At 41.1% G+C, this 18,646-nt stretch overlaps 1 protein-coding gene across 4 annotated transcripts in view; it reads left to right on the top strand.

Annotated features, from left to right (window-relative positions):
- The window catches only part of RARB (retinoic acid receptor beta), a 722,113-nt gene that overhangs the window by 531,516 nt on the left and 171,951 nt on the right, over window positions 1-18,646 (top strand). The window contains exon 1 of one of the 4 annotated variants that reach the window (XM_055320915.1): window positions 13,458-13,476. The exons of 1 other annotated variant lie outside the window; for it this stretch is intronic. In XM_055320915.1, the coding sequence (XP_055176890.1) occupies window positions 13,458-13,476 (19 nt within the window). Of the gene's footprint in view, window positions 1-13,457; window positions 13,477-17,515; window positions 18,250-18,646 lie in introns of those variants that run through there. 2 more of the 4 variants (XM_055320912.1, XM_055320916.1) reach the window with 2 other exon arrangements.

Genomic DNA, 18,646 nt, shown 5'->3' with positions numbered 1-18,646 from the left:
AACACTTGGTAAAATTTTGTGCAGTACAAAATATAATCCCTTAATGCACAAGGTTCTTGCATGTTTGAAGATTCTACAACAAAGAAACAGTTTGTGTCTATGTATAAGAAATAATTCATTTCTAGGTTCAGGTTATTTACTATTATGAATTACCTGCATTTTAAAGTTGTGTGGGATCTAGGTAGTTCTTCATTGCATAGATCAGCTGACATCCTAGCACCCCCACCAAATGCCAGCAGTAACCCCCATCATAGAGGCAAGCAAAAATATCTCCCAAAGATTCACAGAGTGGCCAAGGAATAGTACTGCCATGATTGGAAATCAGTACTCTAAATCAAGGCCAAAGAACTGCCCTCGAGGGCCTGGCCTATACCCCTTTGTCTTGCTGCGTTGATATCAAAAAGGAAAATTTACTGGCTGAAAGGATGGTGACCCCTGGGCATCTGGAGAGGAAGTCCCAAGGTATCCAAACTCAGCAAATGGAACAGGTGCAGAGATTACTGGGAGAGATAACTGGGGGGCTCTGAGGAACAGGAACAATATGGAAAAGACTCCTGTCCAGCAGGGGCAGTATGGCAGGAGCCTGGGAAATAGGAACCTGGGTGAGGAAGAGGGTGGGAGCCGCTTACTGACTTTGGGGGAAATGGTAAGCTGCAAATGGAAGAGCCAGTTCTGCCTTAGAAATGGTCTGTTAGCAAAGAATTGTAGAAAGCACAAGAAACAGTCAGTATGGGTCATTACAGACCTGAGGACTCCTTAGAAATGACTGTGAATTATCTAATGGCTCTTGGCTCCTATTAATACATTGTGGTAAAGGTGCATCTTAGTGGAGAATTGATAGCAGACAGTTACCTAGAAGAAAATTGATATTTGCTTTATCTTTTGTCCTATACACCTCATTCCCTTTTTTCTCCTACATTTAATTTCTTAGATATTTATTTTAAAAGATAAAAATTATGTACTGATATATTAAGGCTTTGGTATTCATTAGGTGTTGCTATTAACCAAGGGGTCTAGTTATATAGATGCTGACATAAGTTTTCATCAAAACGCTCTTTGTACCTTAGAGTTAAATATTCAAAGGTAGTTCTTTAGTGACTCCTAGCCTCTTCTCTTCTTCTCACCCCTGTATTTGACCTGCTTATGGTACAAACACATTACCTTCCCAATATTGTTGACTAGATTAGTTGTTCTCAAAATTGTTCAATACAAGGATCAGTTAAGAAGATTTTTATTTAGAAATTCTGTGAGTCATGTGTCCCATCCACTCTATTTTTTTAAAAGATTTTATTTATTCATGAGAGACACAGAGCGAGAGAGAGAGAGAGGCAGAGACATAGGCAGAGGGAGAAGGAGGTTCCATGCAGGGAACCTGACATGGTACTTGATCCTGGGTCTCCAGGATCACAACCTGGGCCGAAGGCGGCACTAAACCGGTGAGCCACCCAGGCTGCCCCTACTTTTTTAAGTGAACATTTTTATTGCAATACACATAGACATGCATAAATCACAAGTGTACAGTGTGATGGGATTTTTTTTTTTACAACTGAATATCTAACCAGCACTCAGATCAAGAAACAGAATGTGACCAGAACACCAAAAGCCACTTTGTACCTTCTGTTATTCACCAATCCTGACACAAGGGTAACAGGTGTTTTAACTCCTAATAACATAGATTAATAAGGCCTATTTTTTATCTTTATATAAATAGAATCATAAGGGATATACTTTTTTGTGTTTCTGGCTTTTTTTCATTCAATATTATGTTGCGGCAATTACCACATTCGAATACAATGAACTTCATTCATTCTCATGGCTGGATAGAATTCTATTGCATGAATACATATTTTATTTATTCATTCTACCATTGATATGTACTTGGGTAGTTTTCTGTTTGGAGCTATTATAGTTAGTGCTGCTATGACCATTTCTTCTACATGTCTTTTACATAAACATATGGGTATGTTTCTATTGGGTATATATGTGGGGATGGAATCATCACATCCTAGAGTTCAAAGAATGTCAGATTTCAGTAGATACTGACAAATGACTTTCCAAAATAGTTACACAAATTTCCATTCCCATTGGCCATGTATGACTATCTAGATTTCTTCATATGTTTGCATACCCTTGGTATCATTGCTTGTTTGTTTGTTTGTTTTAATTTTAACCATGCTGATAGGTATATTGTGCTATTTCATTATGGTCTTAAATTTTGTTTCCCAGAAAAACCAATGAACACCTCCGTGGCTACAAGTGGTTGATTGGTGTTCAGTCGCAACATGCTAGCATGGTCAATATTATCTTCAAGGATTAATGTCTGTACTATACTTGTTAAATGTTTTTTTTTAAATACTGTTTTCTATGACAGCTTTATTGAGGTATGATTGACATTAAGCTTTACATATTTAAAGTATAAACTTTGGAAAGTTTTGACATATGTATATATGTGTGAAACCATCACCATACTCAAAGTAATAAATATACACAGCAAAGGAAACCATCAACAAAATGAAAAGGCAATGTACCAAATGGGAGAAAATATTTGCAAATCATGTACCTAAAAAAGGGTTAATATTCAAAATATATAAAGAACTCACACAAATCAATAGCAAAATAATAATAATAATCATGATCTAATTTAACAATGGAAAGAGGATCTTCATAGACCTTTTTCCATAGAAGAAATACAGATGGCCAATAGGCATATAAAAAGGTGCTCAACATCACCAATCATCAGGGAAATGCAAATCAAAACTACAATGAAGTATCACCTTGTACCTGTTAGAATGTCTACTATAAAAAAGACAAGTTAATAACTAGCATTATCACATCCGATAAATGTTGGAGATGATGTGGAAAAAAGGGAACCTTTGTGCACTGTTGTTGGGAATATAAATTAGTACAGCCACCATGGAAAAAAGAATGAAGTTTCCTCAAAAAATTAAAAATATGTTTACCATATGATCCAGCAATTCTACTTGTGGGTATTTATCCAAAGGGAAATAAAAACATTAACTTGAAAAAAAACAAGAACACGAACTTTAGAAGATACCTATACTGCCATGTTCACTGCAGCATAATTTCAGTAGCTAAGACATGGAAGAAATTGTCCATGGATAGATAAAGAAGACATGGTGTGTGTGTGTGTGTGTGTGTGTGTGTGTGTGTGTGTGTACACACAGTGGAGTATTACTCAGCCATAAAAAAGGAAATGTTGCCATTTGCAACAACATGGATAGACCTTGAAGGCATTATGCTAATTGAAACAAGTGAGACAGTAAAAAACAAATACCATATGATTTCATTTATATGTGAAATCTAAAAACTAAAACCAAGCTCATGGATACAGAGAACATATTGGTGATTGCTAGAGTCAGGGGGTGGTGGGTGGGAAAGATAGATGAAGGTCATCAAAAGTACAAACTTCTAGGGGTGCCTGGGTGGCTGAGTCAGTTAATTGTCTGCCTTCGGCTCAGGTCATGATCCCAGGGTCCTGGGACCAAGCCCTGCATCAAGGGAGAGCCTGTTTCTCCCTCTCCCCACCCTTCCCCGACTTATGCTTGCTCCCTCTCTCAAATAAATAAATAAAATCTTAAAAAAAAAAAGCACAAACATCCAGTTGTAAAGTAAATCCTGGATATGTAACATATAGCCTAGTGACTATACTTAACAATATTGTATTTTATATTTGAAAGTTGTTAAGAGAGTAGATCTTAAAAGTTCTCAACACAAGAAAAAAAATTGTAGCTGAGTAACGATAAATCTTAACCAGACTTATTGTAGTCATCATTTTACAATATATACATAAATTGTATAATTATGTTGTATACCTGAAACTAATTTTTATGTCGATCATCTTTCAATTTTTTAAGAAATTAACATATTCACCACCACCCCTAGAAGTTTCCCCATGTGTTTTTTTTTTTTTTCCAATCCTATCTTTCTGCCTTATTTTCCTAAACCCCATCTTTAGGCAACCATCGATCTTCTTTCTGCTACCATGTATTAGTTTGAGTTTTCTAGAATTTCCTTACATAAGTGGAACCATACACTAAATACTATTTTGTATCTTTTTTCCCTCAGCATAATTATTACAGAATTCATTCTAGGTTGTCACATTTATCACCAGTTCATTTCTTTTTATTGCCAAGAGTTTTCCATTGTATGGATATACCATAGTTGGTCAATTCACCTGTTGAGAGGCAATTGGATTGTTTCCAGTTCCTGACTGGAAAAAAAGGTTACATGATTTTACAGTTCTACTATTCGATGAGAGTTTCAGGGCAGCTCTGGTGGTTCAGCAGTTTAGCACCACTTTCAGCCCAGGGCCTGAACCTGGAAACCTGGGATCGAGTCCCATGTCGGGCTCCCTGCATGGAGCCTGCTTCTGCCTCTGTCTGTGTCTCTGCCTCTTTCTCTCTCTCTCTGTCTCTCATGAATAAATAAATAAAATCTTTAAAAAAAAATAGATGAGAGTTTCAGTTTCTCCACGTCCACAGCAACATTTTATGCCACATAAAATGTGGCAGTCTTTTTCTTTAGTGATTATAGTAGATGTGTCATGGTGTCTCACTGTGGTTTGAGTGTACATTTCCCTAATAACTAATAATATTTATGCCTTTTCATGTGTTTATTTGCCATCCATATATTTGATGACATTTTTGTTAAATTTGCTCACTCACTTGGGGTGAGGGTAAGGGGTTAGCTTTGTTATTTTTGAACCTGACTTTCTTTATACTAGATATCACTTCATTATCTCATATATGTTTTGCATGGTTTCCTTCTAGTTTTTTATTCATTTTCTCATTCTTATAGCAGAATCATTCAAAGAATAGAAGTGTTTTGTTTTGTTTTTAAGTAGGTTCCTTACCCAACGTGGGGCTTGAACACATGACCCTGGGATCAAGAGTTCTGTGTTCTAAGCCAGCCAGGCACCCTTCAAAAAATAGAAGTTTTAATTGTGATAAGATCCACATTATTAATTTTACTTATTATGTCATACTTTGGTGCTATTTCTGAGAAACCTGTGCCAACTCAAGGTCACAAGACTTTCTCCTATTATTTTTTCTTCCAAAAGTTTATATTTCAGTGTTTTACATTTAGGCCCATGATCCATGTTGAGTTAACTTGTATGTAGTGTCAGCTCTGGATCAAATCATATTGTTTTGTTTATTGTTTTTTTTTGCAATGGATACCTAAGTGTGCTTGCTCTATTTTTTGAAAAGACAATTTTTTTTTTCTTCATCTCTGTGTAGAGGTTGAACTTCTTTATCAGAGAATTAAAAGAACAAGGCTTATGCCATAGATTTCATTTTTAAAATGAGATCATTTAATAATTAGTCTTAATTTTGTTTTGGTTATAGCAGGGCCATTCTAATTGATTGGAAACAATAGATTATTGTTGGTGCCGATTTTAAATTTTTACTAGGTTTTATGTGTCTCTACTAAGCAGTGTCTCCCAAGAGGGGCTATTTGTTCATTCACTCATTTATTCACTTGACAAACATTTGTTGAAGGATTGCTAAATATCATGTAATGTTCTTATTATGAGGGTCATTGCAGTGAACTAGATAGAGTTGCTGCCCTCAGTGATATTACTTTCCATTATATAATAAAAAATAAGTGTTTGGCAGGTAATAAAATAATAAAGGCTATAAATTTCAAAATATAGGGGCAAGGGAAAGAAAGTAATGGTCATGACCTGGAGGTCTTGATTTTTAGGATCATTAGTATCTCAAGGCAACATATTCAAAAAGACTTAAAGAAAGGGATGGAATAAGTCACTTTTATATCTAAATGAAATATTCCAGACAGAGCAAAAATAAACTCTAAACTAGACACTAAAGAGGTCTATTTGGCATGTTTTAGAAACAGCCACAGAGGGTTCTTAGGTATTTGAATTAAGAATCTTAGACCGTGGGATCCCTGGGTGGCGCAGCGGTTTGGCGCCTGCCTTTGGCCCAGGGTGCGATCCTGGAGACCCGGGATCGAATCCCACGTCGGGCTCCCGGTGCATGGAGCCTGCTTCTCCCTCTGCCTATGTCTCTGCCTCTCTCTCTCTCTCTCTCTCTCTCTCTCTCTCTCTCTCTCTCTGTGAGAATCATAAATAAATAAAAACTAAAAAAAAAATCTTAGACCTTGAGAAAGCCCTCAGTACTATCCAGTTCTAGGATTGCCAGTAGATTTCATCTTCAAAGCCCCTTCAGATGGATTGGTAGTAAATGCCTGGAGCTGCACTCAGCCTTCCCCACACCCACCCCCCACCCCGTAAAGGTCCAGATCATAAATTTTTTTCAGCTCTGTGTGACATAATGTTTCACTCAACTCTGTTGTTTTGTAAAAGCAACCACAGACAGTGTGTAAGCAAATACATGAGTGTGCTGTGCTCCAAGCAAACTTTAATTTTACCAGAGGAGGTAGCCTGGACTGCCCAGGAAGCCACCAGCCTCTGGGCTAGTGTGGCGTTGAGCAGCCTTGCTGGGATCTTTCCAAGGAATGCACCTTAGCAAGTCTGCCCTAGGCTTATGGGAAGTACCTGAGCCATGTACTTGCCACTGTGACTAACAACAGCCTCCTCATGTTACTGATTAGACCAGACAAGTTCTCACAAGGTGTTAGTGGAAAGTTAGATTTCTGGCCTCACCGCCTCACTGCTCAGTTTTGTTACACTAGCCTGCCCTTCCTCCTTCAGATTTGCCACAAATTACTTTACATATAGGACAGTAATAGAGTTCTGAGGGTTACCTCCCCAAATCAGCCAAAGCCTGAATGGCAGTATTTCCTGGGAAGCTGCTGGTAATGTCCAGAGTTAGAAATGAAGGCTTCTGCAGAGCTTTCTCTCATTTTGTCTGTGCTGCAGAAATACAAATGAAAAACTCCGCCATTTGTCTCTGGATCCGGAGCACAGAGGGCAGTGGAAATCAGCTGTGTCCCCCTGCCACTGACCAGTCATCCCAGTGGGAAAGGAGAGGGGAGCCTGGCTCAGTGAGGGAAGAAAAACAGGCCTTTAATACAAGGTAGATCTCAAAGGGGTTGGGCGATTAATTGCATGAGGGAATACCAAGATGATCCTTTCTCTGATTTTCAATTTTATTTTTTTTTCTTATTTTAAATTTTAAGCACTTCAAATGAGATTCAATTAATTAGAATATAGACTAAATCTGATTTTAAGAGATACCAAAACTATGACAACATAAATGTGATAGAAGTTTATTTTCTCTCTCCTGTAACTGTCTAGAGAGAAATAATCCAAGCTGGTAGGGTGGCAGTGCTTCACATGATGTTCGCAGTCTCCAGTTGCTTCCATCTTCATGGCTTTGCCTTCCCCTGGGCTGCTGTCCTTATCTATCCAGTCTGTACAGGGCCCCGTGGCATTCCAGTTGACATGGAAGGGCGGAAAGAGAAAGTGGAAGCTGGGAAATTACTTTTTAAGGAAGTGATACAGAAGTAGGGCACAGCACTTCTGATCACATTTTGCTGCTGAGAATGAGGTCACATGATAGCCACACCTACCTGGAAAGGACGCTGGGCAATGTGGCCTCTATCTGTGAAGTCATAAGCTCAGCTAATAATCTACTCTGGATTTTTATTTTTTTATTTTATTTTTTTTTTTTTACTGTGGGTTTTTATTTTTTTTTATTTTTTTTAATTTTTATTTTTATTTATGATAGTCACACACACACACAGAGAGAGAGAGAGAGAGAGAGGCAGAGACATAGGCAGAGGGAGATGCAGGCTCCATGCACCGGGAGCCCGACGTGGGATTCGATCCCGGGTCTCCAGGATCGCGCCCTGGGCCAAAGGCAGGCGCCAAACCGCTGCGCCACCCAGGGATCCCTACTGTGGGTTTTTAAAGGGGATTACAAATTAGATGGGAGGCTAGATTAGCAGTTTTCAGCAGAGCTTATAAAAGAGTGGAAAATTTTTTTGTTTTTTTCTACCACATGTGTGAATTGTAATGACTAATGTTACCTAATACTTTAGAGATTTATAATTTTCCTCATACATTATTTCGCTTAATTCTTTAACCTTAGCTTCCTTTAAACTAGACATTATCTTTGGAAGTAGACATTAATCTTCCTAGATGTGAAGAATAAGTATGGTTCAGAAAGATGATGAGATTACTCAAACCCACGTATCTGCAGAGGACAGAGCCAAGACTTTTGTCCAGGCTCAGAGCTCTGCCATTTCCAGTCCTCACAGTCTTTCTTAATACCTAATCCTTTGGAGAGTTTCCTGTTCCTTGGCATTCACCAAATGGAATGTTCCATCATAGCAGAGGTCTGATACTTCAGTGTGCTGGGTAAGTACCTAAGCACCTGGATTAAAATACCCATTACTCTACCAGAACTTGAGAAATTTTCATGAGGTACCTGTAGGTGTGAGGCCCTAAAATTGCAGTGCTTTGGGAATCACTGCAGTGATCTTACATTTTATCATTACATTTGCTTGAACAGAGAGAGGAGATGTTTCATATTTCTTTTTTTTTTTCTTGCCCTCCTGTGCTTATATGCATTACCTTAAATTTTGGAAAATTGCTTTTGAAAAGTCTTTGCTAATCTCTTTTGAAGCATCACTAACTCAGAATGAAAAAGCAAACAATGACAAAATGTCAAAAACTAATTTGGGAAGCCACCATGGTATCTTCTCAAACAGAAGTTTTCAAAGCCCTTGATTGAAGTAGATGTTCAGAAGGGGGCTTTATACTCTGCAGTTTGAAAGGAAAGAGAGTGAAAATTATTTTTTCATCAAAAATCTGTATAATGTATTCAGAGTGTGTGTGTGTGTTTATGTGTGTGTGTGTGTGTGTGTAAGGTACACATATACATGTCATTGTTTCCCCAATAGAAATTTCACAGAGATTTCTACTTGACTTTGTGTTACCCTCAATTCCCATTAAATCACATTGAGCTTTTTTATTTGCCCTTTTCTCTGTCAGACACCAGGATGAATTTAAACTCCAATCCCTTTCCAATGGCCTCTCTGATGTATTTGCTACTTTTTACATTCCCTTTCCCTGTAGAGTCTGATGGAAATTCCTTTCGAGCCTTTAGCTTTCCCTCAGAGTCAAAAACTTTTGTGTTGCTAATAGAACCCAGCCTCATTAGCATTTCAAATCCTAAGATGCTCTTAGAGATCAGTGTGTTAGATCTGAGGGGCTCCCCAGCCACAACCTGATTTATCAAACTTGTTTAACTAAAATCTCCAGTGGCCTGTGCCTTTGACCTTATTTCTGCCAGCACATCTCATCAGGAAATCCTTTTCAAGGAGTCTAGGGAAAGACACATGCATAATCTGAGAAGCTTTACTGTTGTCCCTCTCTCTACTCTATATTGCCTGCTTGAAAAGCCAATTCATGCTTTCTTCTTCACTTTTGATCCTTAGATCATGGGTAGATGATGAGTCAGAGCATGGATAGATGGGTAGATGGATGAGTACATGAGTAGATGGAGAAGTAGTTGGGTGGATAACTAGAAAAGCAGATGGATTGTTAAACGGGTAAATAGATGGGTGGGCAGATAGTTGAAGTAGATGAATGAGAAGAAGGATGGGATGGATGGATGGATGGATGGATGGAAAGACAAGATAGATAAATAATGCAAGTCTTCTGTTTTGTACAATCCTTGCCATCTAATTAACCATAATTGGTCTTGGTGTTCTTGAGGCTGAATACCATTTCTGCAGAAAACAGCAAGTCATGTGATATGGCAAGAACAGGGTGGGGCTTGTCAAATAATTCATTGCTATTCTGACTCAGTGTCCAATTTGTACAATGAAAGAAATCATTCTCTTTTCTGAAATTTATAAAAATGTTTCAATGTAGTGATACTAAACCAGACCTATACAGCAAAATCTCCTGGCGAAGTTGCCCTAACTGCATATGCCTGGCCCCCAGACCCTGAAATGTGCATCCTGATTGAAAATTAACTGCCCTGACAGACTAGTCTCTGTGCCTAATAGCAGTAGTATTTGAGCTATGTGTCCTGACTTTATTTTCTTTATTTTCTTAAAAAGTGTTACTTACTCTATCTTGGGCAACGTTGTAAGTGCTTTTTACTTGTATTACCTCATTTAATCTTTACAGCAATATTTTAATGTATTTACCATTAATATCTATTTTACAGGTGAGGGAATTAAGACATGTAGAGGTGAGGTAACTTGCTCAGGATCACACAACTAGTATGAGGGAAATCGTGGGTTCTAACACAGGCAGTCTGTGTCCAGACTCAATGGCTTCACCCACCATACACGTCTCTGATCACTAAACTGAGCTTTCAGAGCACTGTGGTCCAATAGAACTTTCAGTGATGGTGAAAATGCTCTATATCTGTGCTGTCCCATGAACATGGTAGCCACTAGCCACATGAAGCTTTTGAGCCTTTGAAATGTGGCTAGTCTGACTGAGGAACTAAGTTTTTAGTTGCACTGAATTTTAATTAATTTAAACAGCACAGTTGATCTCCAAAAAAAAAAAAAAATGAAGTGTTGAATTAGGTACTAAGGTAGGCATCCAGTTATAGACATTCTCCTTTATTAATAATATTAACATGAAATAATTACAAAGCACTCTTAGAATCCTTTGTGCTTCTTTCCATCAGTGAAAAGAGCCTCGCTGTTCTTTTAAGCCCTCTGCCAACTAGGTGGCACATCTACTCTTAGCTCATTGGAAGATGTATTGAGATGAGACAGAAAAAGTAATTCAGGCAGAATAATACAGGGACGTCATGGGCAAGTTGTAGCGTGGTGGTGCCATTGGCATTTATTCTCAGGAGTCGTTATATTTTCCATCTCCTCAATATTGCCATCATATATTAGGAGGAGAAGGGGTTGATGGAAATAATGGACTTTAAAGCAGGGTTTGGTGGTTGAGGAAAGAAAGTACAAGGGCATCTGGGCTCACGTGAAGGAGATATGCAATCCTGCACCCCTTCTTAAGGAAGTGCAGAGTGAAGTAGGAAAGTGGGAATTAATGAGCCAAGAGAGAAGAAGAGAGGTTTCTAGATGAAATAATATGATAAATGAGCCATATCATTCTTGGTATACAAGTTGAAACTGGGTAAAGCTTTTAAAAGAGAAGGAAGAGGGATCCCTGGGTGGCGCAGCGGTTTGGTGCCTGCCTTTGGCCCAGGGCACGATCCTGGAGACCCAGGATCGAGTCCACGTCTGGCTCCCGGTACATGGAGCCTGCTTCTCCCTCTGCCTGTGTCTCTGCTTCCCTCTCTGCATCTCTCATGAATAAATAAATTTAAAATCTTAAAAAAAAAATAAAAGAGAAGGAAGATTAAAGTGTTAACAGAACCCAAATGTATAGAGCTGGGTTTTGAAGAGGGAAAGAAACAAGACAGTATAAAATTTGGTGCAATTGTTAAAGGAATGGTTTAGAATAGAGGTGGACAATCTGTAGCCCATAGGTCAATGCCAGTCCACTGCTGATTTTTGTAAATAAAGTTTTATTGAACATGCCTACACACACACACACACACACACACATTTATATCCTTTATACTACAATGGCAGAACTGAGCTGTTCCAACAAACTATATATACTATAAAACCTAAAATATTTCCTATGACCCTAAGCAGAAAAAATTTACTGATCCCTATTTTAGAACAAAAGAGGAATGTATTAGCACAACCATTTTGGAGTACAATTTTGTGTGGTCATCAAATTTTAACATGCACATCATCTTTGACCTGGCAATACGGGTACTAGAATTTTATCCAGCAGATGTTTGGCTACATATACCCACAGGTCTTCTTAAACACTGAAAACCTGGAAACAAACTAACTGTCCAGTAGGTGAGCACTAGCCAAATGAATTATATGTATTAATGTAGAGAGATACTATTCAGCTTTTGTTATTGTTTTTTTTTTAATTTTTATTTTAATGATTTATTTATTTGAGAGAGAGTGTCCATGATGTGGGAGCAAAAGTCTACGGAGGGGCAAAGGGAAAGAATCCTCAAGCAGACTCCCCACCAAGTGTGGAACCTGATGGGGGTTGGATTACAGGACCCCTAGATCATGACCTGAACCAAAACCAAGAGTCCAACACTCAACCCACTAAGCCACCCTGGCGTCCCTTCTTTTTGTTTTTTAGTGCAAGTCCTATATGTACTGTTTATTATGAAGGAATTTCAAGAAATGTTGCCAAATAGAAAAATGTCACAGAAGAATATGTATTATTTTATCATATTTGTGTAAAAGCAACAAACAAGCATATATCTGTAAATATACAGATATATGCCCAGCAACTTTTCACTTTATATCTTCCAGATCAAAGTATGAGTTTTTATGAATGTGTATTACCTTTTTTAAAAATTTTATTTCCAATGTAGTTAACATACAGTGTTATATTAGTTTCAGGTGTACAATATAGTGATTCAACACTTGTATACATCACCCTGTGCTCATCAAGATAAGTGTGCTCTTGATCCTCATCACCTATTTCACCCCTCTCCCCCCTCTGGGAACCATCTGTTTGTTCTCTTATCGTTAAAAGTCTATTTTTTTTTTTTTGGTTTGTCTCTTTTTTCTTTTTTCCCTTTGTTCATTTGTTTTTCTCTTAGATTCCACATATGAGTGAAATCATATGGTATTTGTCTTTCTCTGACTGGCTTATTTCACTTAGCATTTATATTCTCAAGATCCATCCATGTTGTTGCAGAATGTATATTACTCTAAAAAAACCCAAAAAAACAAAATTAAATTTAAAAAAATGAAAAATAATGGGATTCCCTGGATAGCGCCGCAGTTTAGTGCCTGCCTTCAACCCAGGGTGTGGTCCTGGAGTCCCGGGATCGAGTCCCACATCGGGCTCCCTGCATGGAGCCTCCTTCTCCCTCTGTGTCTCTGCCTCTCTCTCTCTCTCTCTCTCTCTCTCTCTCTCTCTCTCTCTGTGTGTGTGTGTGTGTGTGTCTCATGAATAAATAAATACAATCTTAAAAAAAATAAATTTATTTTAAAAATAAAAAAAATGAAAAATAAGAGGGAGAAAAGAAAACAAACAAAGCTAGGTCTCTCCCAAACTGAAAAATTCAATACTGAGGTATTCATTCAGGAGGGTAAGTGCCAAGTTGGGACCAACAGAAACTGTCGGACTTGAAGAGATGTCTTTATGAGTCCTGCACAGCGAAAGCAGAGAAGTAAAGTGGTAAAGAAAGCAAGTCAAGGGTGGAAAGGGAGAAGTGTTCCCCTTGTCTTGGGGAATGGCGTTTGTAAGTTCCCCGGGTGGGAAGACTTCATGGAAGAAACTAGAAAAAACAGGAAGCTGGAGAGAAAGGAACCAAATGAAAGAAGGACACAGTGGCCAACGCTCAAGATGGAGAAACATTTTTGAGGAAGAACAGATGTTCCTTGGGATACTGAGAAGACCCAGTCTCTACACAGATGCGTAGACCCACTCCACAAATTCATGTTTGCAGAGCACTTTGGTGTCTTCTGGCCTAGGATCCATGGCCATCAACAGTCCTGGTACGTTATCAGGTGTTCAGAGGGAAGGGCCAGAAACAGTTTCCCTGTGTTGACTGGTGTGAGAACTTCCCCCAGCCCCCAACACAGCAAGCAGCTGTGCCTGGTGGGGGGAAGCCCTGGGAAGTGCCTCCCCGCTCGCCTTGTGCCGCAGCACGTCCCTGCCTTGGCTTCCCAGACCAAAACGCACACAGCACTTAGTGCTAGCCATCTCTTTTTCTGGCAAAACTGTGGCAAGAGGAGTTTGTATGAGATTAACGGTTAAGAAAACCACACAAATAAATAAATAAAAGTAAAGCAAACCAAAAACCATGGAGGAGGCAGGTGTGTTTTTTACAATGAGCCGTGTCTACCTCCCTGCAGCCCACCCCCATGTCTGCCTGCACTTTGCATGACTTGTGCCTGGCGTGGGTATGTCTGCGCCTGTGAGAATCTTTTTATTTAGACATCACAAGGCATTTGACCAATTTTGAACCCGGCCGGCTTCAGTACGGGTACACAGAGACGCCTGCTCTTTCTTCACAAACCTCTCCAGTTCAAACATGTTTGCAGAGCATGATTCATGGTGTTTCTTTCTGGATTGTCCAGTGGGTAATTGCTATACGAAAACCAGAGAAACAGATGTAGACCGTGAACCTTGGCTATAAATTTTTGTTTTATGATTATGGGTTTCAAATGTGCTGTGTCACACTGACAAATCTACAGTTACTCCGAAACAAAATGGATTTTGGTCTCAAACTTTTGCTTTTTTTGTTTGTGGCTGGAAATACTTTTATTAGAGTTTCTTTTATCGTTGATCAAATACAAAACAGAGGAGATGACACATATCAGATTGTTATTCTATGTCATACCAAGAGAATATTTGTGAAAGGTTTCTTCCAACTGTTGGATTGGTGTTTAAAATAGGCGTCGATAACTTAAACTTCATTTATCCCCAAATTAACTAGGCCAGTTTTTGCCGTCTACCTACTCATTAATCTTTATGGTACATGGATATGTTCTTTAAAGAAGTGTGGATTGTTTGCCTGTCTTTCCTAAATTTTACTTAAGATGAAGAATGTGGGGGAAGACAGGTTTTCCAGAAGTATAAGAATTAGATTTCCTGATGAAGAAATGATAAGAAACATGTGGCTAAATTCGGGGGCTGCTTTATAAATTAATACTCGGATTAAATAATAGCTCTAATAGTTGCCATCAGCATAATTAACTCATGATGAGAAATGATGAATAGACTAGTGAATGCTGTTGCACTATAAGAAACCCATACTATTCTATTCACACGCATTGAAATAAAAGATCAGTATTCAAAAGCCCAAGTTCATTCCTCTACAGTTAAGAGAACCCCAAGATGATTATAAATTTAAAATGTTCTCTTGCAAAGAAAGAAAATATCCAATCCCCTACCATCTCCCCCCATCCCTGCACACTTTGTTATTGTTTTTGTGTCATGACATGGTATTCAGGGTAGAAATTAGGGAGCAGTCATTTCCCTTCCTAGGCTGTCCTCTAGCTTGTGAAATGAGAGTAAACAGAATTTGGGAGACACCATCCCCATCTTTACCTCCTTGTGACCAGTGCACCCTTCCCTTTGGAAAGATGTTTGAGCAGGAAGTGCTATGCGTCCCCACCCCAACAGATACCTGAACACACACACTTGGGAGCTTGGGGGTGGGGGGGTGGGGAGGTGGGGAGATTTCTCTCTTAATGCCTCCTGCTGTGCTTTAAATGTAGCTCCTTCCTCCTTTCATCTGAAACACCTTTTCAGTGGCTTCCATTACGGCATATAAGATGAGTCCAGTTTCCAAGGAACTCTTAAGGACCGTGAGTTAGCATTTGAGCTGTAAGTCCACGCACACACGCAGAGGTTGGTACATAATGTGGTGCTTTGTGTATCTTTACAACTATCTTAATGACAGTGTGTTAAATGTTTTGTAAATTCCTCTGTGCAACTTAAGTCGTGTGTTTTCTTTGTAGTTAAAGAGTTTCTTATAAACCCCTGTTACAAAATGATGGCCACTTGAGAGAGGGAGAGAGACTAACAAACATAGTTTCAGCAAAATCTCACCCTTCTATTGCCCTGGACTTTTCAATAGCAAGAACTGAGCTTGCTGGGCTGAAAATTGTTTTAATGTACCTTCATAAAAGGATCTTTGACTTGGTAAGTGTGTGTGATGCATACTTTTCATGTTACACCATGAGTGCCACTTAGCAACTCCTGAAGACAGAGCAGCCGTTCAGCATGGGGCGGGGTGCCCCCTGACAGGCTTTTAAAGGGCCTGGATGCCAATGAGCATTCCAGCATTATCCACAGAAAGGAGACTGGGGCAGCACTTTTCCCTGCAAGGGGCAAGGAAACTCCCTCATGCCCACTTGCTTGACTGCCCTGTTTTGTGGGAGAGTCACAACAAGTAAATCCTGGAGAGGTAGTAGAGGAGGTAGGGTGCTTTAAATCATCCGCAGAGTTTCCTTCCTTTGATGTACTTTGCATCCTTTAAGCAAGTTGTACAAAATGACTGCAGTGTGGATTGGCTCTCCCTTTGAAAGCTCTCTGCCCGGGTTTATTTGTAAATTTTGCATCTGTCCTTCTCAGGGCTTTAGGACCTGCTACAGGGTTTCTCCTTCCTCTAGGTGGGTCAATATGGGAAGGATAAGAAAGAATCTCTCTTAAAATTATTCTAATAAGTAACCAAGATTGGGCAGGGGCTAATATTGGTGAAAACAGGCCTTTGGAGGTATAAAACCTTCACACTTAGCCAGTTTTCAAAATATGTGTTTAATTATGTGGTGGTGGGGTGTGTGTGTGTGTGTGTGTGTGTGTGTGTGTGTGTACGTGCATGAGGTGATGGAGGTCACCAACATGCTGTTCAGGGTGCGAGGCTGTGGGAACAGCAAAGTAATTTTCACATTGGGCTGGGATTCTGGGGAGTTGCGTGCTGGTCATAGTTTTCAGCTTTGCGGCCTCAGACAGGTCTCAGCCTCCCCTCGCAGGGCTTGTTTCCCCAGTGAAAAATAAGAGGGTGAAATGAGAATTAGTACTTGTTGCAGGGTACATACTGAGTGCCATACAAGCGCTTTGGGGGAGGGGAGCGGCTCACAGCAACCCACTGAAGTGGGTAGTAGGCCATCTCCATTCTACAGATGAGAACACTGAGGCTAGGAGAGATTAAATACTCATCCCAGATCACACCGCTGGCAAAAAAAAAAAAAAAAAAAAGGTGGAATTGGAATCGATTTCAGTTTCAGCCCCACATCCACTCCTGACCACGCTGTCTCCCCTGGTCAGGACCTGAAATCCTGTGTATCTGTGTGATTTCTATGTGTGTGCGTGTTTGGGGCAGGAATCATGCCTTCCTGACGGCCGCCTCCAGACTTGAGAGAGTGCTTAAAAAGTAAATGGACCCACAAAGCTGGATCTTTACTCCCGAGCAAAAGCAATCCCTCCGGGGGCGCGAGGCTTTTGCAGGAGGGATGCAGGAGTGGGGTGGGGAGGGGTCTGGTGGGGGGGTGGGGAGGGGTGGGGGTGGGGGGGTGGGGAGGGGTGGGGGTGGGGGGGTAAGCTCTCCATCCAATGGAAAGTTTCTCAACCCAAGGCTTCCGCGAGGAGTAGCTCTCCCCTGCTCTACAGTTTAGGGCTTGCACGTGCTTTGTCGGGAGTGGAAAAATACGTAGGTTGCGAGGGGTCTAGCAGCCCGGCGGGCGCACGGACGGAGGGCTTGGCGCGGGGCGGGCGCGGGGCGGGCGCGTTCCCTGGCCCCGGGCTCCGGGCTCGGGCCGCCGCGGCGCGGGCGAGGGCGAGGGCGGACCCGGAGCGAAGCCGGCGCTCCGCGCGAGCGGGCGGCGGGGCCGGCTCCTCCCCTGCGCGTTCCCCGGAGCACCCCCTGCATTGTCTTCCAGGTGAGAACCGGGGAAGCAAGAGGCGGCTCGCCCGCTCGCCCGCCCGCCCGCCCGCTCGCCCGCCCGCCCGCTCGCCCGCCCGCCGCCTGCCTCCCCGGCTGTCGGCTTTTGCAGGGCTGCTGGGAGTTTTTAAGCTCTGTGAGAATCCTGGGAGTTGGTGATGTCAGACTCGTTGGGTCATTTGAAGGTTAGCAGCCCGGGAAGGGTTCACCGAAAGTTCACTCGCATATATTAGGCAATTCAATCTTTCATTCTGTGTGACAGAAGTAGTAGGAAGTGAGCTGTTCAGAGGCAGGAGGGTCTATTCTCTGCCAAAGGGGGGACCAGAATTCCCCCAAGCGCGCTGCTGGAGGACCGGGATGCCGAGGACGCGAGCGAGCCGGGCAGGGTCTGTCTGGGCACCGTCGGGCTAGGATCCGGACCGCCTTCGGAAGGCTTCTTGCAGGCATTTGCTTGGAAGGAGAACTTGGGATCTTTCTGGGAACCCCCGCCCCGGCTGGATTGGCCGAGCGAGCCTGGAAAATGGTAAATGATCATTTGGATCAATTACAGGCTTTTAGCTGGCTTGTCCGTCATAATTCATGATTCGGGGCTGGGAAAAAGACCAACAGCCTACGTGCCAAAAAAGGGGCAGAGTTTGATGGAGTTGGGTGGACTTTTCTATGCCATTTGCCTCCACACCTAGAGGATAAGCACTTTTGCAGACATTCGGTGCAGGGGAGATCATGTTTGACTGTATGGATGTTCTGTCAGTGAGTCCTGGGCAAATCCTGGATTTCTACACTGCGAGTCCGTCTTCCTGCATGCTCCAGGAGAAAGCTCTCAAAGCATGCTTCAGTGGATTGACCCAAACCGAATGGCAGCATCGGCACACTGCTCAATGTAGGTTTATTTTTTTCCCTTCTTCTACCAAGAAAAAAAAAAATGAATTGTCTCTCTTGCATGCAATAAAGACGTTGGAAACAAACTGCATTGGTAGCAAGACAAAGGATTTAATGATTTAATGCTGAAAGGGTGTGATATGCAGGCGTGCATATTGATTCCCTCTGCTGAAAATTTCCTGTTAGATGTTTTCTTCCCAAACAACCCCTCCCGAACCCCGCTCCTCTCCTTAACCAACCTCAGGGTCTCTCGAAAAACAGTCTTTAAAAATATGCATGGAGGGGGTGGTGGTGAAAAGTAGAGTGTGACCACAGGACTTTGAAACATTCTTCAAGTAAGGCAGTTTGACACATTGTGCAGTTTTTTTACTGAAATGTATGCAGAGGGGAATTTAACT

Source organism: Nyctereutes procyonoides, unplaced genomic scaffold (genome assembly GCF_905146905.1).
Source record: "Nyctereutes procyonoides isolate TBG_1078 unplaced genomic scaffold, NYPRO_anot_genome, whole genome shotgun sequence".
In the NCBI taxonomy this organism is placed as follows: Eukaryota; Metazoa; Chordata; class Mammalia; order Carnivora; family Canidae; genus Nyctereutes; species Nyctereutes procyonoides.
Note: the sequence above shows the minus strand (reverse complement) of the source record. Positions and strands in the feature narration are given on the sequence as shown.